General features: G+C 56.1%; 2 protein-coding genes across 6 annotated transcripts; one reads left to right on the plus strand and one right to left on the minus strand.

Moving 5' to 3' along the window:
* Positions 1 to 2,619: 2,619 nt before the first annotated feature.
* LOC127039611 (uncharacterized) lies at positions 2,620 to 8,433 on the minus strand. Of its 5 annotated transcripts, none has more exons than XM_050933394.1 (8): positions 8,368 to 8,433; positions 7,270 to 7,377; positions 6,942 to 7,072; positions 6,364 to 6,590; positions 5,984 to 6,122; positions 4,173 to 4,303; positions 3,701 to 3,753; positions 2,620 to 3,547 (listed from the first exon to the last, which is right to left on the minus strand). In XM_050933394.1, exons 4-8 carry the CDS (start codon positions 6,576 to 6,578, stop codon positions 2,715 to 2,717), a joined length of 1,371 nt encoding a protein of 456 aa, XP_050789351.1. In that variant the 5' UTR covers positions 6,579 to 6,590; positions 6,942 to 7,072; positions 7,270 to 7,377; positions 8,368 to 8,433; the 3' UTR covers positions 2,620 to 2,714. The 5 variants fall into 5 exon arrangements, with proteins under 5 accessions (XP_050789351.1, XP_050789349.1, XP_050789347.1 ...); XM_050933392.1 differs by lacking the exon at positions 8,368 to 8,433 and adding an exon at positions 7,783 to 8,349; XM_050933390.1 differs by lacking the exons at positions 7,270 to 7,377; positions 8,368 to 8,433 and adding an exon at positions 7,783 to 8,349.
* A 1,011-nt stretch (positions 8,434 to 9,444) lies between these two features.
* On the plus strand, positions 9,445 to 23,576 carry LOC127039610 (zinc finger protein 436-like). Its single transcript, XM_050933389.1, has 6 exons — positions 9,445 to 9,553; positions 10,428 to 10,568; positions 17,265 to 17,426; positions 18,079 to 18,205; positions 20,221 to 20,334; positions 20,677 to 23,576. The coding sequence occupies exons 3-6, from the start codon at positions 17,403 to 17,405 to the stop codon at positions 22,215 to 22,217; spliced, it is 1,806 nt and encodes a 601-aa protein (XP_050789346.1). The 5' UTR covers positions 9,445 to 9,553; positions 10,428 to 10,568; positions 17,265 to 17,402; the 3' UTR covers positions 22,218 to 23,576.
* The last annotated feature ends 2,425 nt before the right edge of the window (positions 23,577 to 26,001 follow it).

Consider the following 26,001-nt stretch of genomic DNA (forward strand, 5'->3'; position numbering starts at 1 on the left):
TGCCTGAGGTTTCACGCCCAGGCTCCTGGCAAAGGCAGCAGGAATTCCCCCCCTCCCCGAGCTGCAGGCGCTTGTGGTTAAACCGATCCGGTGCCGCAGCTGGGCGGCCCTCGCCTGCAGAGGATGACTCAGGGCTCGAGCAGCGGCCGCTCCGGGGTCCCCGGCTTCGTCCCCCGGCTGTCGCTCATCACTCGGGCATTTCTGCTCGGAGCAGCAGCGTGCCAGCCTGTGCTAGCCAGGCCCGCTGGCCGGGTCGGCCAGGCCAGGGTTTTGCGGGGCCAGATTTCACAGCAGCGCAGCTCCCGGCTGGCTGCATCGAAGGAGTTTTGTCTGCTGCCTTGGGAGCTTAAATTCGGGCCTTTAACTGCTGGGCCCAGCCAGTCCTGACTCTGCACTGGGGTTTCGAACGGTCTCTGCTGCAGCACAGGGGGGCAGCCGAGGACAGCGGCAATCAGGGCGCCGGCGTTCAGGGGGGCGTCTCAGCCCCAGCCGTGTCTTCCCGGCGGGGAGCCGGGACTCAGGTTCGGTTCCTGACTGGAGGCGGGAAGCGGGGGGTGAGATTGTGCCCGAACTCCTGGGCTTCGGCTGAGTGTGCGCCAAGGTCCGGCCCGGGGTCCCTGGCAGTGTCATGGAGTTAACGCCACCCCAACCCAGGGCCGGCGCTTCCATTTAGGCGGCCTAGGCAATTGCCTAGGGCGCCAGGACTATTGGGGGGCAGCGTTTTGCCGGGGGGGGCGGCAGGCGGCTCCGGTGGACCTGCTGCAGTCGTGCCTGCGGACGGTCAGCTGCTCCCGCAGCTCCAGTGGACCTCCCACAGGCACCACTGCGGCAGCTCCACCGGACCAGCCGGACCAGGGCGCAGGGCGGTGAAATTGCCGTGCGCCTAGGGCGCTCAAACCCCTAGCGCCGGTCCTGGCCCCACCTGAGGAGGTTTCCCGCTCGAGATGCTGGGGCCCGGTGCAGCCTCATGGCGTGGCAAAGGGGCCGGCTCTCCCCCACTTTGTGACCCGGCCGGCCGGTGGTATCCAGGGGTTGCCCCACTTCCCTTCCCACTCTGCAGGCTCCTGCCAGCACAGGCTGGGCATGCAGCCAGGACCCTGCCTCGGAGCAGGAGGAAGCAGCGGTTGTCCAGGTGTGGGGGGATGTTAGAAATAATGCAGGAGAGTGAGGGGCTGGACAGGGGCTTGGTCCTTCTATTTGCAGCGACTCATTTCCAGCTCCGCCAGGGCTGGTCCTTTTAAAGCAGCAGCAAATAAAACATAATTTTGAAGCAAGAGGCAAGTGTGACACTGCAGGTCACTGGGGGCACTGCCGGGGGAGGGGGGCTGCTAGCACACCCCCCACAGCCTCCGAGTGTGGTGCCGTTTGCTGCGATGGGGCAGGGGGCCTGGGAACTGGTGGGGTTTGTGTGTGAGCGTGTCCATGGGGGTCTGCGTGTCCGTGGGGGGTTATGACATGTCTAGGGGGGTGTTTGGGGGGCTGTAGGGCTGTGTCGTGGGGGGCAGATGTGCATATGTGGCTCTGTCTGGGGACGTGCTGTAGGGGAGGTTCTAGTACACGTGTCTTTGGGGCTGTTCATGGGGGCTGTGGTTGTACCAGGGTTTTTATGGGGTGTCTGTGCCTGTATCTACAGGAAGCCTCGGTGGGGGAGGGAACCCGTATGTCGAGAAGGGATGTTTGAGAGCGTGGCTGTAGCTGGGGTGTCGAGGATGTTTGTGTGGGGCTTGTGGTCATAGGGTATCTAGGGAGTTATTTATGGGTGTGCTCTGCGGCCGCCTGTCCCTGGCCCTTTGCTCACAGAGCCCTGGGGGGGCGGGTGGGGTTATCACACCAGGGCCCCAGGGCCCGCTGGGATGGCCCCCCCCCCCGTTCACAGGTCCCAAAGGGCTTAGGGGGTTTGTGGGGGGCACAGATACCTACATCCAGGCTGGAGGGGTCCCGGGGAGGTTAGGGGGTTCGTGGGGGGCACAGATACCTATGTCCAGGCTGGAGGGTTCCCTGGGGGGTTGGGGGTACATGGGCACAGATACCTACATCCAGGCTGGAGGGGTCCCTGCGGGGGGTTAGGGGGTACGTGGTGGGTACAAATACCTACGACCAGGCTGGAGGGGTCCCTGGGGGGGTTAGGGGGTTCTTGGGGGGCACAGATACCTACAACTAGGCTGGAGGGGTCCTGGGGGGGGCTTAGGGGGTATGTGGGGGTCACAGATACAGAGACCAGCAGCCCCGCACCAGTCAGGGAGGTGAGTGGGTCTGCGCCAGGCACAGGGTCCTGTGCCCAGAGGTGAGGGGCTGCCGAGAGCCAATCACCCCAACTCACCCCCTCCCCATCACAGACCGTGGGGCAGCAAGGGGCAACTCCCCCCCATGCTCCTTCCCCCCAGCTAAAGTCCAGGGGCAGCAGGTTCAGTTTTCACCCTTTATTTGCTCATTTCTTCACTATCAAACCGCCCCAGATGGAGGTTTTGGCTCCGCGGGCTACGGGCGCCTTCCCCAGCAGCCCCGATGCACCAGGGGATTTTATCCTGCTCGGATGTGGCGGGAGGGCCGGCCAGGGCTCCCGCGTCCGGGCGGTGGCACAGGGTGAGCTGGGGCCGACTGAGGCCCCGGCCTCTGGGGGGTGTCGCAGGACGAGCGGGGGCCGGTCGAGGCAACAATGGGGAAGGGTCTCCGGCCCCACGGGCTGGGCCAGACATCCCCCTGCCGGCTCCCCCTCAGCCTAGGGCCGCTGCCGGGCTGGGAGCTCCGTCTCCATTGCCCCCAGCCCCCCTGGGGCTGCCCCCTTTGTGCACAGCCCCCCCGGGCTCGGCCCCCACCAGCTCCCACTCCTCAGCACTCAACACCCTGTAGCTGAGGCTCCGGTACCGGGAGACGTCCTGGCTGCGGCTCGCCCCCGTGGCCTCGTAGATCTTCCTGAGCACGGGGGGCAGGGGCTCGAAGCCGCCCAGCCGTGCCAGCTCCTGGCAGTAACCCCACTGCCGCCCGCCCAGGCGGTGGAAGTGCTGGGGGGCCCCGAGGTGCTGCCGTAACTCCCCCTCGGCGGCCGCCTGCAGCTCGGCGGCGGGGGGCAGGCGGCAGGTGCCCGCCAGCACCGCCAGGCAGAAGAGCAGCTGGCAGTGGAAGTGGGGGAATGGGCAGATCTGCTGGCAGAGCCCGATGAAGAAGAGGCCGGGATGGCGCGGCAGCAGCAGGTGCTGGTACAGCGGTGTCACCGTGTGGTCAGTCAGCCGCAGGCCCAGGCGGGCGGGCGCCAGGAAGGGGAAGCCGTACCGGTACCCGGTGCAGAGGATGAGGACGTCGGCCCTGTGCTCGGCGCCGTCCTCGAACTGGACCGTGGGCCCTGCCACGCCCACCACCGGCGCCGCCTGCAGCACGTTCCCGGGCAGCCCGGGCAGCGGGGGCTGCCGGTGGCTCAGGATCACCCGCCGGGCCAGGGGGGCCAGCTGCAGCGTCAGGTCCACGCCGGACGGGCCGGCCCCCAGCAGCACCACGGTGCGGCCCGCAAAGGGCTCTGGGCAGCGGTACTCGTGGCTGTGCAGCAGCCGGCCTGCGGGAAGGGAGAGAGGGGTGAAAGGGGGAGCTGTGGGGGTTCCCCTGCCTCACGGAGCAGCTCCCTCCTGCTGGCAGCCCCTTCCCCATGCCCGGAGCAAAGGGCGGCTCACAGGAGATGGATCCCCCCCGGGACCCCGGAGGCTCCTACCTGGGAAGGTCTCCAGGCCGGGGATAGGGGGCACGAAGGGGTCAGCATAGTGACTGCAAAGGGAGCAGAAAGAGGGGCCCCATTAGTGCTTCCCTGGGGCCTGGGGGGGTCCCATTCACTGACACAGCCCCCCCCCCCCCGGGAGGGGGATTCTCCAAACTCCAGCCCAGGACCAGAAGTTTGCTCGCCCCCTGAGGAGGGGTGTTTCTGGGGCTCCCCCCTGGCACCCCATGACTGCCCCCCACATCCTGAGCTCCCCCACAGCCCGGTCTTTATCCCCCCAAGGTCTGGGCTCCCCCACAGCCACCCTCTGCACACACCCGGGGGAGAGGCCTCTGCAGAGCAGGCAGCCCTGTCCCACCCACGCACCCACCCCAGCGAGTGACCCTGCTCAGCCCCTTTGCCCGCAGGGCAGGGGGCACAGCAAACTGGGGGTGCCCCCTCACCCCACGCCATCGCCCGAGGACCTCACCCGGTGCAGACAAGCACAGCGTCGAAGCGCTCGGTCGTCTGCACTGTCCGGTCCTGGGCCCGGCAGGCGGTGACGTCCCAGCCGCCCTCGGCGCCCTCGGCCGGGCTCACGGCATCCACCAGCCACCAGAACTGGAAGGGGTGACAGGAGCAGGTCAGATCCAGGTGAGAAGTGGGCGGGGGGGATGGTAACAGCCTCATCCGGGGGCTGCCGGAGCAGCCGGTGCAGTGGCCTTGGCTGGGCAGGGTCTGGGCTGTGCCTCTGTGGGGGGTCACATCCCGCCGGGTGACGAGGTGTCTGGTTTTCGGGGCTAAGGTAGGTACTTGTCCTAGGACACTGCTCTGCGCCTCGGAAGCAGCCAGCAGGTCCAGCTCCTAGGCGGGGGGGCGGCCGGAGGCTCTGCGGCAAGCGTGGCCCCCGCCCCGAGCGCCGGCTCCGCACTCCCATTGGCTGGGAACCTGCCTTAGCTCCTGTGCCGCTGACCGGGAGCCACCTGAGGTAAGCCCACGCCCCAACCCTCTGTCCCAGCCCTGAGCCCCCCCAAACCAGGAGCCTCCTCATCCCTGAGCCCCAACTCTGAGCCCCACCAAACCCTTCATCCCTGAGCCCCAGCCCTGAGCCCTCCCAAACTGGGACCCCCCTCATCCCTGGCCCCAGCCCTGAGCCCCCCCAAACCCAGAACCATCTCCTGCACCCCCAGCCCAGAGCCCAGACCCCCTCCTGGAACCCAGCCCTGACCCCCCCCAAAACCAGAGCACCCCAAACCCCTCATCCCTGGCCCCAGCCCTGAGCCCATACCCCCTCCTGCACCAGAGCCCAGACCCCCTCCTGGACCCCAGCTCTGAGCCCCCCACCAAACTTGGAGCCCCCTCCTGCACCCCAACCCCCTCATCCCCTCCTGCACCCCAACCCCCTGCCCCAGCCCAGTGAAAGAGAGCTGGGGGGGGGCCTTGGGGAAGGGGTAGAGAAGCAGGAGGAACCACGGGGAATGGGGGGTGCTGGGGTGTTCGATTTTGTGCCCATAGAAAGTTGGCAACCCTAGACTGGACCGAGCTCCATGCTCAGGCCCTGTCTTTGGGGGGGGGTGTCCTGAGGGGGAGGGCGCATCCTGTGGGGACCCAACTCCATGCTCAGGCCCTGTCTCTGGGGAGGGGGGGTTGGGTCTGTGCCCCTGGGGGGGGGTGTCCTGCGGGGTCCAGCTCCGTGCTCAGGCCCTGTCTCTGGGGGCGGGGGCCGTGCCCCGGGGGGAGGGGTTGTGTCCTGTGGGGACCCAGCTCCATGCTCAGGGCCCGTCTCGGGGGGAGGGGGCCGTGCCCCGGGGGGAGGGGTTGTGTCCTGTGGGGACCCAGCTCCATGCTCAGGCCCTGTCTCTGGGGAGGGGGGGTTGGGTCTGTGCCCCTGGGGGGGGGTGTCCTGCGGGGTCCAGCTCCGTGCTCAGGCCCTGTCTCTGGGGGCGGGGGCCGTGCCCCGGGGGGAGGGGTTGTGTCCTGTGGGGACCCAGCTCCATGCTCAGGGCCCGTCTCGAGGGGGGTCCTGTGCCCCTGGGGGGGGCCACCTCTGTGCTCAGGCCCTATCTCAGGGGGTGGGGGGGGGCCGTGCCCCGGGGGGAGGGGTCGTGTCCTGTGGGGACCCAGCTCCGTGCTCAGGGCCCGTCTCGGGGGGGCATGTCCTGCGGGGGCCCAGCTCCGTGCTCAGGGCCCGTCTCTGGGGGGGCCGTGTCCTGTGGGGTCCAGCTCTGTGCTCAGGCTCTGTCTCTGGGGCAGGCATTGGGGCCCCCCAGGGGTCCCTGCCCCGCTCGGCCCCCCACTCACCCTGATGTGCTCTCGGACCCCGAAGTGGTCGGCGTAACGCTCCAGATAAGCCAGCACGTGCGAGTGGTGCAGGAAGGACGGCAGCGAGGGGTCGAAGGGAAAGTCGGGGAACGCCATCACCTCCTTGGGCAGGTTGGTCCTGGGGGGGTGCAAATGCTGCTTAACGCCCTCCCCTCTCCAGATCCCCGTCCCCTCCTGAACCCTCAGGCCTGGCCCACGGGGGTAGCAGAGGGTGTCCCAGCTGCAGCAGGAAATGGGGCAGGTGTGGAGGCGGGGGCAGTGAGGAGACAGACCCCCTGGGGGGACGGGATCCTACCCCCCCACACACATGGAGGCCTGACAAGCGCCTCTGCCCCTGCCCGGTGCCCCGCGCCGGCTACCTGAGGTCCCGGTACATGCTGGAGCAGATGGGGAGCCCGTCTGGTCCCTGCCCCGTCTCTTCGGTATAGACCCAGGTGCCCCCGATGCGGCCGGACGCCTCGAACACCACGGGGGGCGCGAAGGACTCGGGGCGGGCAGCGAGGTGGCGGGCGGCGCATAGCCCGGCTGCTCCTGCCCCGATCACCGCCACCCGCAGCTTCCCTGGGGCCGTCATCCTGCAGTGCGGCTGGGAACAGGCAAAGCAGAGGGGCTGAGAGTTGGGGCCCAGGCCTCTCTCACTCCCCCTCACCCCAAAACCTCCCTGCAACCGCCACAGCCCCCCAAGTTCCCCATTGCCCCTCACCCCTAGATCACCCCCATAACTGCCCCCCGCTTTCTCCCCCCTGCCTCCTCGAGAGAACAGGCTCCTACCCCGTTCACAGGCACAAACCTTGCGTGGACTTTGGCCACATCTCACAGACCCTCGGCGGATTCCCCACGGGCAGTCACGCGTCAGCGAGGGGGGAGGGACTTAGAAGGAGTTTGGCACCCGTATCCCCAGCACCTTCCCACCCCCGACCCTGGACAAACTGGTTACCCCAATGGGGTTCCCTCGCCAGCTCCGGGGTAGGGCGTGGGGGCTATTTGCACAAGGAGCCCGCACTGGGCACCGAGCTGCAGCTGCCTCTGGGGTGGAGGGTAACGAGTATTTGTAGAGATCTACGGGACCTGGTTAAAAAAACAGTGGAGGAGGGGGATTTTTTTTGTGTACGTTTCTGAAGCCTAGTCTGGAAACCTTGGGCAAAAATGGAAAAGAAACTAGTCTAGGAAATATTTTCTCTCAGCAAGAACAGTGCAAGAATTTGTAGAGTTACTTTAAAATGCTGTTTGAGTGCAGTGCGTGGAAAATGCTTTCCACTACTCACTAGTCCATGTTTACAACGAATCCGCCGTGTCTCTGGACACAGGAGTTTCTTCTCTTTCGGCAGGATACGGTCGGGTCATTTGGGAGCCCACAGGATCCAGCCTTCCTCCTGGGTTACAACAACGGGGACGTGGGCTCTTGGCAACATGATTTTAAACCCCCCCAAGGTAGGTGACACCCCCCCATCTGTTTAGAGGGGAGCCCAGCACGGTCAGGAAGTGGAAACTAATCCCGTTTCCAGCTGACACTGTGGGGGATATTTCCCCCCCGTGGGGCCAGGACACCAGGAGGGAGCTGCCTGCCGGGGGGGGGGTGTCTCTAACCAGCCCAACAGGGCAGAGGGTGGGGGTCTCAGTCTCTTCGCCCCAGGTGGGGGCTGCCCCCCAGCTGTGCCCTGGGGCTCCAGCAGAAGGGATCCCCCTCACCCTCCTACAGGCACAAGTGGGGCTCAACCCCCACCCCGGCAGGCTCATTGCCCCCCCCTCCTCAGCCCCACTGCTGCCCTCTGACTCACCAGCTGGGCTCAGACCCATATGCACTTTCCTCGGTGGCACCCCACAGCATGCTGGGAGTTGTAGTCTTCTGCCTCCTGCCCAAACTTGGTGCCGAGTTGTGGGGTCCTGTGTCTGAACCCCCGCACCCCCCGCAAGGCAGCAACCAGCCCTCTTTCCCTGCAGCCAGAGGGGGGCCAGGATTGGGTCTGGTGAAACCAGAGTGACCAAATAGCCCGGTTTTATAGGGACAGTCCCGATTTTGGGGGCTTTTTCTTATATAGGCTCCTATTACCCCCCCACCCCCATCCCGATGGTTCACACTTGGTGTCTGGGCACTGTCGGTGAACCTGCACCAGTGTCTCCGTTTGCCTTGTGCAAGGGCCGCACGGCGCGGCAGATAGAAATCAACACACCCGGCCTTGTGTGAGTTACATCGAACGGCCTGAACTGTGCTGGAGCCACCCCTAAAACAAAGCCAAGCCCAGTGGGGGCCGGGGCGGGAGGCAGCGCAGCGGTGAGTTAGCGACACGTCGTACCCGGGTTTGGGGCTCGCTGCTGTGGACGAAGCGTGGCTGCTATACTGCTAATTACGGCAGGGCACTTACCCCTCCGTGGCGCCGTCCGCCACGGCGAGCAGGACAAGCGCTGCAGGAAGTGGGGCTGCCCCACTGTGTGTGTGGGGGGGAATGATCTCTGGCAGCCACATGGGGCAGTGCCCTGTGTACAGACCCCCAACTGCAGCAGTGACCCCTGCTGGCCAACAGGTGTGTGTGTGCAGCACCCCCTGGTTATTCCCCCCCCCACAGAGGCAGTGACCCCTGGGGGGGTAAGTGGGGCAGTCCCCCCGGTTAACCCCACACACACACAGAGGCAGTGACCTCTGGGGGCGTAAGTGGGGGAGCCCCCCCGGTTAACCCCTCCCACAGAGGCAGTGACCTCTGGGGGGGTAAGTGGGGGAGCCCCCCCAGTTAACCCCCCCCCACAGAGGCAGTGACCTCTGGGGGGGTAAGTGAAGCAGCCCCCCCCGGTTACCCCCACACACACAGAGGCAGTGACCCCTGGGGGGGGTAAGTGGGGCAGCCCCCCCGGTTATCCCCCCCCCCACAGAGGCAGTGACCCCTGGAGGGGTAAGTGGGGCAGCCCCCCCAGTTATTTCCCCCCCACACACACAGAGGCAGTGACCTCTGGGGGGGTAAGTGGGGCAGCCCCCCCCGGTTACCCCCCACACACACACAGAGGCAGTGACCTCTGGGGGGGGTAAGTGGGGGAGCCCCCCCCTGTTAAACCCCCTCCCCCCCCCCGAGGCAGTGACCCCTGGGCAGTGGGGGCTGCGCTGTGGGAGGGGGCGGCCAAAAAAAGCGCCTTCGCCCCGCCCCACCCGGTGTTCTGCCCCTCCCCTGGCCCCGCCTCCAGCGTTTGACCCCGCCCCCTGCCCAGACTCCGCCCCCCCGCAGGGGAGTTCCGGACCGGTCAGGGCAGCGTGATGGCGCAGCGGCTTCAGCGGGAGCTACTGAGCATGCGCTATCCGGGCTCCGCGCGCCTGCGCAGTCCCAGCCCAGGCCGCCGCCGCCGAACCCGCCTCCCGGGTCCGAGCCGGTGACGTCGCGTCCGCAGGGCGGGGCCAGGGGCGGGGCTGGGGCCGCGTCCCGGGGCAGGCTGGGAGGTGTAGTACCTGGCGCACCTCGGGCCGGAAGTGACGTCACGGCCGCTGATTGGCGGAGAGACCCTGGGGCTGCCTCGCGCTGGGCCGGACCGAGACTCCCGGAGCCGGGGGTGGGGGCGGGGCAGAAGGTGGGAAATGGGGGGGGTCATGCGGGGGGGGGCTGGGAAATGAGCAAGGGGTGGGGGAGGGGCAGAAGGTGGGAAATGGGGGGGTGATGCGGGGGGGCTGGGAAATCAGCCAGGGGTGGGGGCGGGGCAGAGGGTGTGAAATGGGGGGGCAGGGGTGGGGGAGGGGACAGAGAATATGAAATGGGGGGAGGGGCGGAGGGTGTGAAATGGGGGGATCAGGTGGGGGAGGGGCAGAGGTGTGAAATGAGGGGTTGGGTGGGGGAGGGGGCAGAGGGTGTGAAATGAGGGGTCAGTGGTGTGGGGGGGCAGAGGTGGGGGAGGGGGCAGAGAGTGTGAAATGGGGGAGGGGCAGAGGGTGTGAAATGGGGGGATCAGGTGGGGGAGGGGCAGAGGTGTGAAATGAGGGGTTGGGTGGGGGAGGGGGCAGAGGGTGTGAAATAAGGGGTCAGTGGTGTGGGGGGGCAGAGGTGGGGGAGGGGGCAGAGAGTGTGAAATGGGGGAGGGGCAGAGGGTGTGAAGTAGGGGGGGATCAGGTGGGGGAGGGGCAGAGGTGTGAAATGAGGGGTTCAGGCCGCGGGGGATTTAAAGCTGTTGCTGTGAATCCCTCTCAGCACATGGGGAGCGAGGGGGGAGGACGGAGGTTCGATCCCCTGCTGCAATGATCCCTTTAAAAGGAGTCTGGTCACCTCCTTCCTGAGCCACGTTTCTCGTAGACTTGTGTTAATCCAGAGTCACTGCAAGGCAGAACAGGGAGTGACTCCGGATTAACATGGGGACAGATAAGATCAGGGCATGTCCTGGTGGGGAGGGGGTTTCAGTTGTTGCCAAAGGGGGGAAAGTGACTCAGTTTCTCTCTGTCTCTTTCTCTGCTCAGGATATTGGGGTTGAGCTTCCTGGTTCAGACACTGCTGCCCCGATTGTGGTTTGGGGCCCCAGGCTGAACAGCTGCTGCTCCCCCAGCGGGATCGGGGCTGGGGAGTGACCGTGAGTAAAGCTTCCTCTGTGCCCAGCCAAGGTGAGGATTTTCTCCAGTTGGGGCGGGGAATCACTCCAGCCCCTCGGGAGTGGTGCGATCAGGCAGGCCGGGGCCTGTCCTTCCCAGGCTCCTTCAGGACCCACTTGCCTGGAGGGGCCCAGCCAAACCCCCCACCCGTTTCTCCCCCCCCCCCAACTGGCCGAGACTGATCAGCCTTCTGCATCAGTCCCAGGCGGCTCAGCTCCAGGGAGACAGGTGGGGCCCCACAGGTGGTGGGAAGCAGAGACTGCCTGGAGCCGGAGGTGCACTGGGGTCCGGCCAGGGGGCAGAGAGGACCCACCAGGGGAGGCCAGGTTGTGGAGAGGAGCCGTCAGGGGGCAGACCGAGAGGAGTAAGTGGTGGACGGGGTTGGGGGAAGCCAGCGGGCTGGAGGGGTCTCAGGGCACAGTGCAAGCGGAGCAGGCCAGGGCCTCTTCTGAGCATGGGCCCGGCTCCAGGGTGCCATTGTAAACCCAGCACTGAGCAAGGAGAGGAAAAGCCAGTTCCTGACTCTCCCTGCTCCCCCTGCTGCGGGAGTGCGATGCCCTGGGGGCAGTGTTGGGGAATTCCCCAGGGTCACTTCTTTTGTTTGGTTACTGGGAGGGTTTCAAAATGTCTCGGTGGTTTAGTGCTCGTGGAAGGGGCCAGTCAGTGCTGTAATAAAGTGGCCAAACATTTCCCCCGCATAGAGTCGTAGAACTGTGGGGCTGCAATGAACCGTGAGAGGACAGCTAGTCCGGCCCCCAGCACTCAGGTGTTTGTCCAACCCATCCTTAAAAACCTCCAGTGATGGGGATTCCACCACCTCTCTTGCTAATCTAGTCCGGTGCTTTATTCGTTTTTTTCACAATTGGCTCAGATGCAGTTTGTGATCCGCTATAGCCCCCGATCATTTTCAGTAGTACTAACCCCTGGCCAGCTACTCCCCACTTTATAGTGGTGCGTTTGGTTTTTCTTCCCTAAGCCTAGTACAGTGGTCCCCAACGTGGTTATCCCCCCTCACACACACTGAGGCAGTGACCCCTGGGCCCGGGGAGAGTACACGACGAAATGCCGCCGAATATCAGCGGTATTTCGGCGGGGATGCCTCTTGATGATGTCACTGGTCGACGGGTGCTCCACCACCACAGTGGTCCTTCGGCTGGCACCCGCCAGCCAGAAAGGTTGGAGACCACTGGCCTAGTACTTTGCACTTGTCTTTATTGAATTTCATCTTGTTCATTCAGCCCACTTCTCCCGTGTGTAAATGTTACCTTGAATTCCAATCCTGTCCTCCAACGTGCTTGCAGCCCCTCACACTGGCTGCTATCTGCATATTTAGACAGCATGCTCTCCAGTCCATTATCCAAGTAATGAGTGAAAATATTGACTATGTCAGATCCAGGACTGGCCCCCGGGCACCCCATTGTATACATCCTCCCAGTGGACAGTGAACCACTAATGATTACTGTCTGAGTGCAGCCTTCCAACAACATTGTCACCCATTTTGTAGCACTTTCGTGTGCACCACATTTCCCTGGTTCACTGTGAGAATGTCATGGGGGCCTGTGTCAAAAGCCAGACTGAAATCAAGATATGTCCTGTCTACAGTGTCCCGTGGATCCATAAGTCCAGTACCCCTGTGAAAGCAGGAAATGAGATTGACTTGGCGTGATTTGTTTTTGGAAATCCAGGCTGGCTCTAACTTATCACCTTCCTGTCCTCTAGGTGCTTGCAAATGGATTGTTTAATAATTTGTTTATTCCAGGTATCTAAGGAAGGCTTGACGTTATTCCCCAATTCTGTTTTAAAAGATGGGTACAATGTTTGCCCTTCTCCAGTCTTCACCGTTCTCCAGGCGTTCTCAAAGATAATTGCTAATGGTTCCCAGATTGCCTCAGCTAATTCCTTGAGCTAAGATGAATTTCATGGCTGACTTTAATATATCTAATGTATCTACATATTTTTAACCTGTTCTTTCCCTATTGTGGTGTCTGTTTTTCTCCTCTTGGTTAATAATAATTACCTGAATAATTATAATAACTACCCGAATCGAGGGATGATCTTCAAATAATTGCAGCTGAGTTGCAAAGAAGGCTTGGAAAATCGCAGAAAAGTAATAATGGACCTTTATTAATTGCCGTAATTTGGAAAAGCCACAGCAGACCTATTTGTTAAAGAAAAATCTGCTGGAATAATATAAACATTCAACTATTACATGAAGCCTGTGAATTGTTTTGGTAACCAGACAATTTGCTGCAGCTACAGGGCCATAACACGGGTGGGGTGAGTGGGGCAGCCACCAGGGGAACAAAGCTTGGCAGAAAAATGAGGGTGGAAATTTGAGTCACAGACCATGAAATCGGGTGTCCAGCTGCCCAGCTCTGAAGGCAGAGTGGCGAATGACAGCTGCCGGCTGAGTGCCTCGCTCTGAAGGCAGCACCACCACAGAACAGAAGTTAAGGTGACAATACTAAGCCACTCCTACTTCTCTCCTTCAGAGCTGGGCACCAGCCAGCATCCACCACTCTCCCGCCACCCAGCTCCAGGCAGCGCCGTTGCCAGCATCACCTCAGGAGTAAGGGTGGCAATACCGCGACCCCCTGGTGGGCTTGCGACCCCCTGTTGGGTCTGGGCCCCCAGTGTGAGAAACGCTATGGAGAAATCACACTTTTATGGGTGTATAACACATCCGCGAAGTTTCCTATTTATGCCATGACCAACCCTTGAAAATGGTATGATTCCCCCTCCCCCCTGTGATTTAAGCAGTACCCTACTTATTGCCTTCTACATCCCTTGCTAGGGGTAACTTCTTTTGTGAGTTAATCTTTCGGATTTTGTCCCCACATTCTGACGGTACTCAATAGAGGGAGACAATACCAGAAAATGTGGCAATGGCAGAAGTGCCAAATGCCTTTTGTTTCCGTTGTCACCAAAACGTTTCGCAGCAATTGGACATCTAACTTAATGAATGCCAATGAAAATGAGGTAGGGTCAGAGGCTAAAATAGGGAAGGAACACGTTAAAAATGACAGGTTAGATGTCGTCAAGTCACCAGGGCCTGATGAAATGCACCCTTGAATGCTGAAGGAGCTGAGTGAGGAGATCTCTGAGCCATTAGCGATTAGCTTCAAAAAGTCATGGAAGATGGGAGAGATTCCAGAGGACTGGAAAAGGGCAAATCTAGTGCCCATCTGTAGAAAGGGGAGTAAGGACAACCTGGGGAATTACAGACCAATCAGCTTCTTTTAATTCCCCGGAAAGATAATGGAACAAATAAGCAATCCGTTAGCAAACACCTAGAAGATAATAAGATGATAAGTAACAGTCAGCATGGATTTGTCAGGAACAAATTCTGTCAAGCCACCTAATGTTTTTTTTCTGACACGATAACAAGCTTGTGGATAGAGGGGAAGCAGTAGACATGGTATATCATGACTTTAGTAATGCTTTTGATACTGTCTTGCATGACCTAAACAAACTAGAGAAGTACAACTGAGATGGAACTACCATAAGGTGGGTGTGTAGCTGGTTGGAAAACTGTCCCCAGAGAGTGGTTCTCAGTGGTTGACACTCAAGCTGGAAGGGCATATCGAGTGGGGTCCCACCGGGATCAGTTCTGGGTCTGGTTCTGTTCAATATCTTTGTCAGTGATATAGATAATGGCATAGAGAGGACACTTAAAAAGTCTGTGGACCGCACCAAGCTGGGAGGGGTTGCAAATGCTTTGGAAGATGGGATTAAAATTTAAAATGATCTGGACAAAATGGTCTGAAGTAAATAGGATGAAATTTAAGAACATAAGAACGGCCGTACTGAGTCAGACCAAGGGTCCATCCAGCCCTGCATCCTATCTGCCCACAGTGGCCAATGCCAGGTGCCCCAAGGGAGTGATCTCTTTCCTGCCATCCATCTCCACCCTCTGACAAACAGAGGCTAGGGAGATCATTCCTTACCCATCCTGGCTAATAGCTATTAATGCACTTAACCTCCATGAATTTATCTAGTTCTCTTTTAAACCCTATTACAGTCCCAGCCTTTACAACCTCCTCAGGCAAGGAGTTCCACAGGTTGACTGTGCACTGTGCGAAGAACTTCCTTTTATTTGTTTTAAACCTGCTGCCCATTAATTTCATTTGGTGGCCCCTAGTTCTTGTAATATGGGAACAAGTAAATAACTTTTCCTTGTTCACTTTCTCCACATCACTCATGATTTTATAGACCTCTATCATATCCCCCCTTAGTCTCCTCTTTTCCAAGCTGAAGGGTCCCAGCCTCTTTAATCTCTCCTCATATGGCACCCGTTCCAAATCCCTAATCATTTTAATTGCCCTTCTCTGACCAAATACAGACAAATGTAAAGTGCTCCACTTAGGAAGGACCAATCTGTTGCACACATACAGAGTGGGAAATGACGGTCTAGGAAGAAGCACTGCCGAAAGGGATCTCGGAGGGTCATAGTGGATCACAAGCTAAATATGAGTCAACAGAATAACCCTGTTGCAAAAAAAAGCTAACTTGATTCTGGGCTATATTAGCAGGAGTGTTGTAAGCAAGACACAATAAGTCATTCTTCTCCTCTCCTCTGTGCTGATTAGGCCCCAGCTGGAGTCTTGTGTCCAGTTCTGGGTGCCACATTTCAGGAAAGATTTGGAGGAAGTTCAGAGAAGAGCAACAAAAATGTTGAAAAGTCTATGAGGGAAGATTGAAAAACTTGGGTGTGTTTAGTGTGGAGAAGAGAAGAGAGGGGACATAACAATTTTCAAGCATGTAAAAGGTTGTTATAAGGAGGAGGGAGAAAAATTGTTCTCATTAACGTCTCAGGACAGGACAAGGACAATGGGCTTAAATTGCAGCTGTGAAAGTAGAATGAATTATATTGTAAAAATAAGACTGGATTAAAGAAATGTTGTATGTACCTTTAAGCAGAAGTAAGAAATGCTGAAATACAGGTGCCAGGAAAAGAAACATTAAGCATAAACAATGGTGCTAATGGCGAAACATTAACAGAAGATCGGTAATAGTAAGGAAATAAGATATGCATGCCTAGCTCAGGTAAACTTGTCACATTCTGCTTCCTTTATTATCTTGTTCAGTTCTTGCCCTTTTATCTGTATAAATAAGATAGGTTGTGTCTTGCATGGTGCTCACATTATCTGGGTGTTATTAGCAGAGCGCTGTGCTAATAAAACAGAGTGCTCTGAGAAACGGTGAGTCCTGAGTCTAACTTTGACACAGCAAAGGTGGTTTAGGTTGGACATTAGGAAAAACTTCCTAACTGTCAGGGTGGTTAAGCACTGGAATAAATTGTCTAGGGAGGCTGTGAAATATCGATCACTGGAGATTTTTAAGAGCAGGTTGGATAAGACACCTCTCAGGGATGGTCTAGCTAATACTTCGTCCTGCCATGAGTGCAGGGGACTGGGCTAGAGACCTCTCGAGGTTCCTTCTAGTCCTGTGAATCTATGATTGTGCTGCTCTTTTGAACTTGCCCATAGCAATTTGTCCATGATTCAGATTTTTGTAGGATTCCTTTTTGTTGTCTGGTCTGGTCGTTAAAGAGCGCGTAATGGAGCCGTATTGGCAGCTTACTATTCTTTCCGTCTTTCCTTCGCATTGTCATCGTTTGCTGTTGCTCCTTTAGTCCTGTCTCTGAGAAGCTGCCAGCTCTCCTGAGCTCTATTCTCCTTAGAATTTTGTTCCCATGGCACCTCGCGGTGATGGGTTTGGCCCTTTGGGTGTCACCTGACATGCTGGGGTGCCACTGAGGCAGCCTGTTCTGCCAGCCTGGGTGCCCTTTACCTGGCCGGGTTAGGCTCACAAGCCTCTTCCAGCCAAGCACGCGGCAGAGCCACGCCCAGCTGCATGGAGAGACAGATCCGCTCTGGAAAGATTCAGCCTTAGGGTCTTGCCTCAACACTCTGGTGCCCGCTCCCTTTAAGGGGGACAGACTCAAAGGTTTTATGAAATTCTCCCCCTCCCTCAATGTGGAGGGAGATATGCACGACTTCTTCCCCCCCTCCCCCCGCTAGAAATTACATAAACTGGGTTATATTATAAACAAGAAAGAAGTTTATTAACTACAAAAGGTGAATTTTAAGTGAATGTAAGAGAGAACAGACAGAACAAAGCAGAATACGCAAGTTAAGCTCAAACTACTTAAAAACAGGTTACACAATGTAATTTTTTACCCTACGTGTTATTTGAGGCGGGTTGCAAAGTTTCTATGGTTCAGAGTTCCAGTTACGTTTCTGTTCAGACTGGACCCCTGTCTCAGTCTGGACTCCCTCCTGGCCTTGGCTTCAGGTGGCTTTAGCAGTCTTTCTTCTTGGGCAGACAGGCCATGGAGAAGAGGAGTCTGGTTTGCCTTTCTCTCCACCCTTAAATGGGATTTACACAAGGCGGGAATCTTTTGTTTCCCAAACTTGACCCCCTGCCCCACCCTTCCCTTCCCATGGAAAGTTACAAGAAGTCCCAGGTAATGTTGAGTCCTGTCCTCCCGCCAGTTCGTCAGCATCAACCCTGAAATGCCCGTCCCCTGGTTACTGCGTCCATCTTCTGAAGCAAACGGGTGTCCCCAACACATTCCAAGAGCTCATTGGACACTTTGTGTCTGTTTGAATTACTTTTCTAACAGTGTCTGGGTAGTTAAAGTCCCGTGTCTCTCCCCTCCAATTACTAATTGTGTTTGGAATATTTCTGTTATTTGCGTGACAGAGTCGAGAACATCCGTCTGTGGGGAAAGAGCCGGGGGGAATTGTGATGTGATGCGACTGTCCTGTTCTGACACGTCCCCTTCGTACCCTGACAGGCTGCAGTGTCACGTCCCATCCTCCCAGGGACCAGGGACGGGAAATGGCTGCTGTGGGGCCAGCGCAGGTAGGGATTGTCGGGGAGTTGCTGGTGGGCTCCTGTTGGTGGGAGAAGGGCAGTAAAGACATAGGAGGTGGGTGCTTCTGGGGGTGGTCAGGAGATGGGTGGGGGCAGGAAATACCCAGGGTGGAGAAAGGGAGAGGGAGAGGGTGTGACAAACCGGCTGGGATTAGTTTACAGTGGGGCCTAGATTCTAGCAACAGACCCATGGGGTTTGTGGGTGGAAATTCCCTAATTTGTCAGCCCCCCTGGACTGGGCTGGGGAAATGTACCAGCCTCCGATACTGGAGTCTGAACCTACTAGCCAGAGGGCAACCGGCAGTGAGGCCTGGGGAAGACACCCCATCCCATCCCATCCAAGTGCTGGCACTGAGGAGGCTGTTGGGATATCTGCCAGGGGGCTCCATCACCTGAATCAGCTTCTGGCAGGTAGGTGAGTGTTGAATGTTCAGACCCCTCCCATCTCTCTCTGCTAGAAGGGGCGAGGGGCTCTCTCTCTCTTCCCTCCCCCTGATGCCTCCTGGCTGCTCTGATGGGGAGGGAGTGTGATCCTGCCTGCCTGCCTCCCAGAGCTTCCATGTGATTGGCCCTCTCCCCTGTGACTGGTGGGGTTGTCACTGGGCAGCAGGTACAGAGTGGGGGGCTCTTTCTCTTTCAGGGGCCAGTGACTTTCGAGGAGGTGGCTGTGTATTTCACCAGGGAAGAGTGGGCTCTGCTGGACCCTGCTCAGAGAGCCCTTTACAGACATGTCATGCAGGAGAACTACAAGAACGTGACCTCGCTGGGTAAGGATTCCCATCCCTTCAGTTCTTAGAAGGGGAAATGAAGAGTTAAGGTTCACAATACACCCTCAGCGTTGCCCTGTTTCAGCGACACCCCGAGAGGCCAGTGAGACGCAGACCAGCGCTCTGCCCTCCCCTCTACAGAACACTTTGGGAGCAGAGCACAGGTGCAGGACAGTGCAAACGCTGACACCGTCTCTTTGCTAAGGCAAAACTTGGGATTAGGTCCAATGTAGGGAACAGAAGCTGCCTCCCCCCGGCCTGCGCTCAGATCCTGAGCCTACTGCACACAATCCATCTTGGACTTTCATAATGTCACCACCCCTTTACCCTTCCAATGAGGATTCCTTCTGAGTCCTTGCCTTCACTTACCCCTCACTGAGCCCCAGGGACCCTAGGCATGTATGGCACCAGCCTGCTGACAAACCTTGTGGCAAGAACACACCCTTGTGCGCCTTTATTGATGCTGCCTACACCACTCCGCACTGAAATGAGGAATACCTGTTCCTTCCAGTTTCATGTGCACCTCTCTCCGTGTCACAGCTCTGCCAAGCTAGTCCCTCCACTGTTCATGTAAAGCTACAGCTGGCACAGTGCACGCTGCTGGAGTGCCTGCGAATAAATGCTGGTGTTCACATATGAGGGACACAACGCACAATGGTATGTGCTAAGTCCTTCCTTCTGTCAATCAAGACATTTTAAGGCCAAGGGAGACTATTCGGTCATCTAGTCTGACCTCCTGTGTAATACGGGCCAAGAGAGGTTGTGGGATCCTGGTCACTGGAGGTTTTGGAGAAGAGGTTAAACCGATGATCTGTGTATACTTGGTCCTGCCTCAGGGCTGGAGGACTAACTGACAAGTAGCGTAGGCCTTTCTCCATTTACATGAGAACTGTCCATGTATGAATGCAGCACACTGGACAATGCAAAGTCTCTCTCGTGTGGCTGTAAATACCTACTGGCTGCAGCACCCCAGAAGACATGGTGTTTATAAGGAGTCTGAAATCATTGAAAGCAGCAAAGAATCCTGTGGCACCTTATAGACTAACAGACGTTTTGGAACATGAGTATTCGTGGGTGAATACCCACTTCGTCAGATGCATGTGACGAAGATGCATCTGACGAAGTGGGTATTCACCCATGAAAGCTCATGCTCCAAAATGTCTGTTAGTCTATAAGGTGCCACAGGATTCTTTGCTGCTTTTACAGATCCAGACTAACATGGCTACCCCTCTGATACTTGAAATCATTAAGATTCGCTGAAGTGCCATCATGACCCAAAGATGTGCTGCCTCCAGAATGGCCTGTCTCAGAGTGGTGGAGCTGTGGGGAGCACCCTTCCAAACAGCAAAGCCTCGGAAGTAGCACATATTGGGATGTTTGCGCTGCCTTTGGGAGAGACCCTCCCAGTCTGGGTCCCCAGACTGGCCTTGGTGGCCTGTATGTAACTGCAAATATGTTGTAGATTGGGCTGGAGCTCAGTCTCTTAAGCCTGAGCTGCAGTGTCTGCACCAGCGGTATGTGTACCCCTGGGGTACGCAGAGGTCTTCCAGAGTTGCTACAGCAAAATCACTAGCCAAGTCAGTACAGAGTAAAATTTCATACAATGTCTTGTTTATACTGATCTATATAATATACATTGAAATGTAAGTACAATATTTATATTCCAATTATTTACTTTTATATTATTTATACATTATTTATAATGATATGGTAAAAATGAGCAAGTCAGCAATTCATGGTGTGTGGTGACACTTCTGTATTTTATGTCTGATTTTGTAAGCTGGTAGTTTTTAAATGAGGTGTAACTCGGAGGTACGCAAGACAAATCAGACCCCTGAAAGGGGCACAGTAGTGTGGAAAGCCACCGGTCTACACAACTATTTTTAATGTGCTAGCACCTACAGTGGAGCACCCATAGGGAGACACATCTCAAAGAACCATTGTTACTGCACAAGTTGAGTAACTTCTTCTTTTGCATGTTACCTGATCTCACTGGTTTTCTTTCCCCTGAGCAGGGTTCCCAGTTTCCAAACCTGATGTCCTCTCCCAGCTGGAACGAGGGGAAGAGCCGTGGACCCCAGATCTCCAGGGTTCAGAGGAAAGAGAGATCCTGAGAGGCAGCTGCATGGGTGAGGGATCATTAAACCTACTCAGCTGTTGAAGGAAACAGCTGGGATTCCCAGCAAAGACCTTGTGAGGTCTCTGGCTTCAGGGTGGTCCTCAGCAGGTGTCCTATCCTCAGGGCAGATACTGTTCCTGGCTTCCTACCCATCCTAACTCCTGGCAGTAGTTCTCTCCCCAGACTCCCTTCTCTCTGACTGTTTCAGTGGGAACTGGATGCAGAATTGATCCTCTCCTCTCTCCCCGTTGGAGAAAAATCAGGGACTGAATTTACCCATCTCCAGCTACTGTCTTGGCTTGTTCCCCCCTTTTCCCTTCCGGTTTCTGAGGTTTTCCTTTCTCTGTCCCAGCAGGTGAGGGGATGGTGAGAGAGACTGTGGAGCAGACGCCTCAGCAGGAAGAGGAGCAAGTGGAAGCACGTGGGGCGTTGTTGCAAAGATGCAAAGGGAGTGTGTCCAGGAGTTGTGAGCAGGGAAAAGGCTCTCAGGGGCAGCACAGGCCAGAGAAGCGTCAGGGGAACCAGCCAGCGCAGAAAGTTGGAATATTTGTTAATTATCGGGAAATTCACAAAGGCCTCAAGGAAGCCACGACCCAGCAGAGAATCCTGACGGGAGAGAGAAATAACACAGACTTTGAGTGTGGGAAAAAGTTCAGGAGGCACTTACACCATCAGAAAATCCACACTGGAGTGAGACCCTATGGATGCTGCGAGTGCGGGAAAACCTTCGCTGAGCGCTCAACCTTTATTCGCCATCAGAGGATCCACATCGGAGTGAGACCCTATGGATGCTGCGAGTGCGGGAAAACCTTCGCTGAGCGCTCAACTCTTATTCGCCATCAGAGAATTCACACAGGCGAGAAACCCTATGGATGCTGTGAGTGCGGGAAAACCTTCGCGCAGCGCTCACAACTTCTTAGCCACCAGAGAATCCACACTGGAGTGAGACCCTATGGATGCTGCGAGTGCGGGAAAGCCTTCACTGAGCACTCACGCCTTATTCGCCATCAGAGGAGCCACACAGGGGAGAAACCCCATGAATGCTGCGAGTGCGGGAAAAGCTTCGCTCAGCGCTCACACCTTATTCGCCATCAGAAGATCCACACAGGGGAGAAACCCTATGGATGCTGCGAGTGTGGGAAAACCTTTACTGAGAGCTCGCACCTTATTCACCATCAGAGGAGCCACACGGGGGAGAAACCCTATGGATGCTGCGAGTGCGGGAAAACCTTCACTGACCACTCATGCCTTATTCGCCATCAGAGGAGCCACACAGGGGAGAAACCCTATGGATGCTGCGAGTGCGGGAAAACCTTTGCTCGGCGCTCACACCTTATTCGCCATCAGAGGATCCATACTGGGGAGAAACCCTATGGATGCTGCGAGTGTGGGAAAACCTTCGCTCGGCGCTCACACCTTATTCGCCATCAGAGGAGCCACACCGGGGAGAAACCTTATGAATGCTGTGAGTGCGGGAAAACCTTTGCTCGGAGTTCACACCTTATTACGCATCAGAGGAGCCACACAGGGGAGAAACCCTACGAATGCCGTGAGTGCGGGAAAGCCTTCACTCAGATCTCGGGCCTTATTTCACATCAGAGGAGCCACACAGGAGAGAAACCTTATGGATGCCGTGAGTGTGGGAAAACCTTTGCTCACTTCTCAAATCTTATTACACATCAGAGGATCCACACAGGGGAGAAACCCTATAAATGCCATGAGTGCGGGAAAACGTTCGCTCAGCACCCACACCTTATTGCCCATCAAAGGATCCACACAGGAGAGAAACCCTATGAATGCCATGAATGCGGGAAAACGTTCACTGCGAGATCAGGCCTTACTACACATCAGAGGAACCACACAGGGGAGAAACCCTATGGATGCTGTGAGTGAGGGAAAACCTTCACTTGGAGATCTGGCCTTATTACACATCAGAGGAGCCACACAGGAGAGAAAACCCTATGAATGCCGTGAGTGCGGGAAATTCTTCCATCATGACTCTTCTCTTATGTATCACCAGAGAAGCTGCAAGGGAGAGAAACACCATGAAAATCTCGTCTGGGTCTCAGAAAAGATGTTTTTTCCCTTTTGCTAATTCCCAAGTAGTGAACTTTAGGTAGCATTTATGGCGTCTCAGCTCTCTCAGGTGAGTTGTCTGCTTTTCCATTTTGCAGCTCACCCTTCCTTGGAGTGAAGCCCACGGTGTTTTTCATCAACCCCTTTGTCCTGCATCATGGAAGTGTGCGTCCCTCCAGGATTGTCCGTCAGCCCCAGGTGGGGGAGCCAGGAGTGACCTTTACTCGGTACATGGAGGTTAAATCTACCTGGGCCTTGGCTGCACTAGGGTTTTCCATGGAGTTAGCTAGATTGAGTTAGGGATCCTGACGTAAAAACACAACTAGTTGTTTCAATGAAGAAAATAGCCCATATAGCGTCCAGGGTAAAGTAGCAAACCTCCTCACCGCCGGACACAACCTCCGTCACTTTTCCTAGTCTAACCAATTTTGGAGCATCACGTTTATACTTTTCCTCCCACTGCAGTGATTGTTAGTCACCAGGTTCCCCCATTAGGGACAGATTGCCTCGTTCCCAGATTGCACTGGGTTCTGCTGAATAGCAGTTGTGTCTTGTACCCTTTTTCCTCAATGTAAATATAACAGAGAAGGATCGGGGATAGAGGGTGTGATGAAGTGGGGATTTTCCCTTGTTATGTTGTATGTGAGCCTATGTGAGTTTTACATGAATATTGTGTGTGCCTCAGTTTCCCTGTGTGCTGCACCAATACCTCGGTGGTGGGAATAAGGGTGTGTGACTGTGACAAAGTGGGAATGTTCTCAATGTTTTCTTCGAACACGGGGTGGGTGCCTGTGGCACAGCAAGGAGTGGGGAGTGTTGACCTGGGAAGGTAGCAGGGGAGGTTTATTGGGACTGGCTGCACTGGGGATGGGAGACTTTCCTTGAGGGAAGCTATCTGTGCATGTAACATGAGAACCCAGGAGGGAGGTTGGAGCCAGGTGACACCTCTGCTTGGGAAACTGGACAAAGGCTGGGGGAGGAGCTGGGGGGAGGCTGGGTGAGAGGCTGGAGGGAGGTTCAGTTTGGAGATGGCTGGGGAAATGGAGCGGAGCCAGGTGAGGCTCTGGTCTTCCTGCCTCCCCAGAATGGACCCGGCCAAGGGGTCCCGTTCTCTGTACCTACAAGCTCTGTTTTAGACCATGTTCCTGTCATCTAATAAACCTCTGTTTTACTGTCTGGCTGAGAGTCACGTCTGACTGCGAAATTGGGGTGCAGGACCCTGTGGCTTCCCCAGGACCCCACGTGTGCGGACTTGCTGTGGGAAGTGTACGGTGGGGCAGGGGATGCTGAATGCTCTGGAGTCAGACCCAGGAAGGTGGAAGCTGTGTAAGCTTCTTGCCCTGGAGACAGTCTGCTCAGAGAGAGGAGGCTTCCCCAGAGTCCTGACCGGCTTCGTAGGGAGCAGTTCCAGGGCATTGCCCTGGGACTCCGTGACACCATGTGGAATTGATCTTCTCCACGTTCTACAGTTCCACCGCTCAATGCGTCCTATGATTCAGGGTTCTCAGCCCTCTGTTTGTGGATCACAATTTGTTTCCTTTGCTCCTAAAACAGTAATTTAGGGCCTGAGATGAAAGTGTCACAGACCTGGATGGGGAATTTGAATGGATCGCAAATACAGTGAGATCATTTGGAGTTGAAATCCCAGTTTCCAACGGCTGGCAAAGCCTGTTGTAGGACTTTTCCTACGGAGATGGGTTTGTTTGCAGATGGGGAGGCTGGCTGGTTGGTTTGTTTTTTTCCATTATGGCGATGCTAGAACTTGCGTCTGACGAAGTGGAGATCACCCACAAAAGCTTATGCCCCAATATGTTTGTTACTCTGTAAGGTGCCACAGGACTCTTGGTTGCTTTTTACAGATCCAGACTAACATGGCTCCCCCTCTGATACTAGAACTTCTGTAAATAATATGACTCAGGCCTAATGAGCGAAGGAGGTTTGAACGGCTCAGAGGAGAACGCAATGGGAGAATCTCTTGTCCTGATTCTGAGTGGTCATAGAATCATAGGCTCATAGAAGATCAGGCCTGGAAGGGACTGTGACGTTATTGATATAATCTGGGACCATATAGAACATGGCTGCAACCAAGGTCCTGTAGTGGCACCAAATCTTATGTAAAGGGGATCATATAAGGTGTCTAAGACCAGGTTATGGGTTGCTGGTTAGGATTATGCTGTCTGTATGTCTGTATCATTTTGTAGTTGAAGTTATGAATATTGGCTTTGTACTGTCTGTATTTCAAACTTGTGCTGTGCTGCTGGGTGACACCTCAGACCATTTGGTGTCAGTTCTGCCTAGCCTGCTTGATGGCCCATTAAGGACCATGAGCTACACAATTGACCCATTGAGAGAAGGCAGATACACCTTGTAACTCAACAAAGTATGCAGAGACTTGCCCATGTGACTCCAGACTCCATTTTGCTGTAATTTTCCACAGTAAGAACAAAGAGGTTCTTACACCTGGAAAAGCCTATAAAAGGCTGGTGCCTCATCTCCATCTTGTCTTCAGTCCTGCTTCTTACCTCTAGAGGGACTTTGCTACAAACTGAAACTCTGAACAAAGGACTGATGACCCATCCCAGCTGGGATGTTCTCCGGAGACTTGATTTGAACCTGCAGTTTACTCCATCACTGCTACAAGCCTGAACTAAGAACTTTGCCTGTATGTAATTGATTCCATTTAACCAATTCTAGCTCTCATCTCTATTCTTTTCCTTTTATGAATAAACCTTTAGATTTTAGATTCTAAAGGATTGACAGCAGCGTGATTTGTGAGTAAGATCTGATGTGTATATTGACCTGAGTCTGGGGCTTGATTCTTTGGGATTGAGAGAACCGTTTTCTTTTATTGAGGTGTTGGTTTTCATAACCATTCATCCCCAGGACGAGTGGCACTGGTGGTGATACTGGGAAACTGGAGTGTCTAAGGGAATTCCTTGTGTGACTTGTGGTTAGCCAGTGGGGTGAGACCAAAGTCCTCTTTGTCTGGCTGGTTTGGTTTGCCTTAGAGGTAGAAAAACCCCAGCCTTGGGCTGTGACTGCCCTGTTTTAAGTGATTTGTCCTGAATTGGCACTCTCAGTTGGGTCCTGCCAGAAACGCATCGCTACAGAGGCATAGTCGGCAGGATCCACAGAACTAGGTCAATTAAGCTTTGGGTCAGAACCCCACGCTGTCCAAATTTGAAATTTAATATTGAGAGTTTGGTTGGTTGAAGATCAGTGACCATGAGCCAGAAAGCATCAGCAGAAGCAAGGAAATTGCAAGCCCTGATGGACAGCCTGCAGTTTGAACATGAGCAAAAACTGGCAGAAATTCGAATGGAAGAGGAATACGCCTTGGCCTGGCTGGAGAAAGAAGCTGCTAAGAGAGAAGAAAAAGCTCATAAGAGGTGTCTGGAGCTGCTGGCTGCTGAGGAGAAAGCTCGACAGAGGCAACAGGAGCTGGAACAGGAGACTGGCAAGATGCAGCGAGAAACTGCCAGACTTCAGCTCCTAGTCAAAGAAGCAAGGGAAGAACGGCAGAAATTGGATCCTCTCGGAAGTCCAGTTTGTAACAATATTGGTATGTTGTGTAACTCTGTGCAGTTGTCTGGGGGTAACC

This window comes from Gopherus flavomarginatus, chromosome 23 (genome assembly GCF_025201925.1).
Source record: "Gopherus flavomarginatus isolate rGopFla2 chromosome 23, rGopFla2.mat.asm, whole genome shotgun sequence".
Classification (NCBI taxonomy): Eukaryota; Metazoa; Chordata; order Testudines; family Testudinidae; genus Gopherus; species Gopherus flavomarginatus.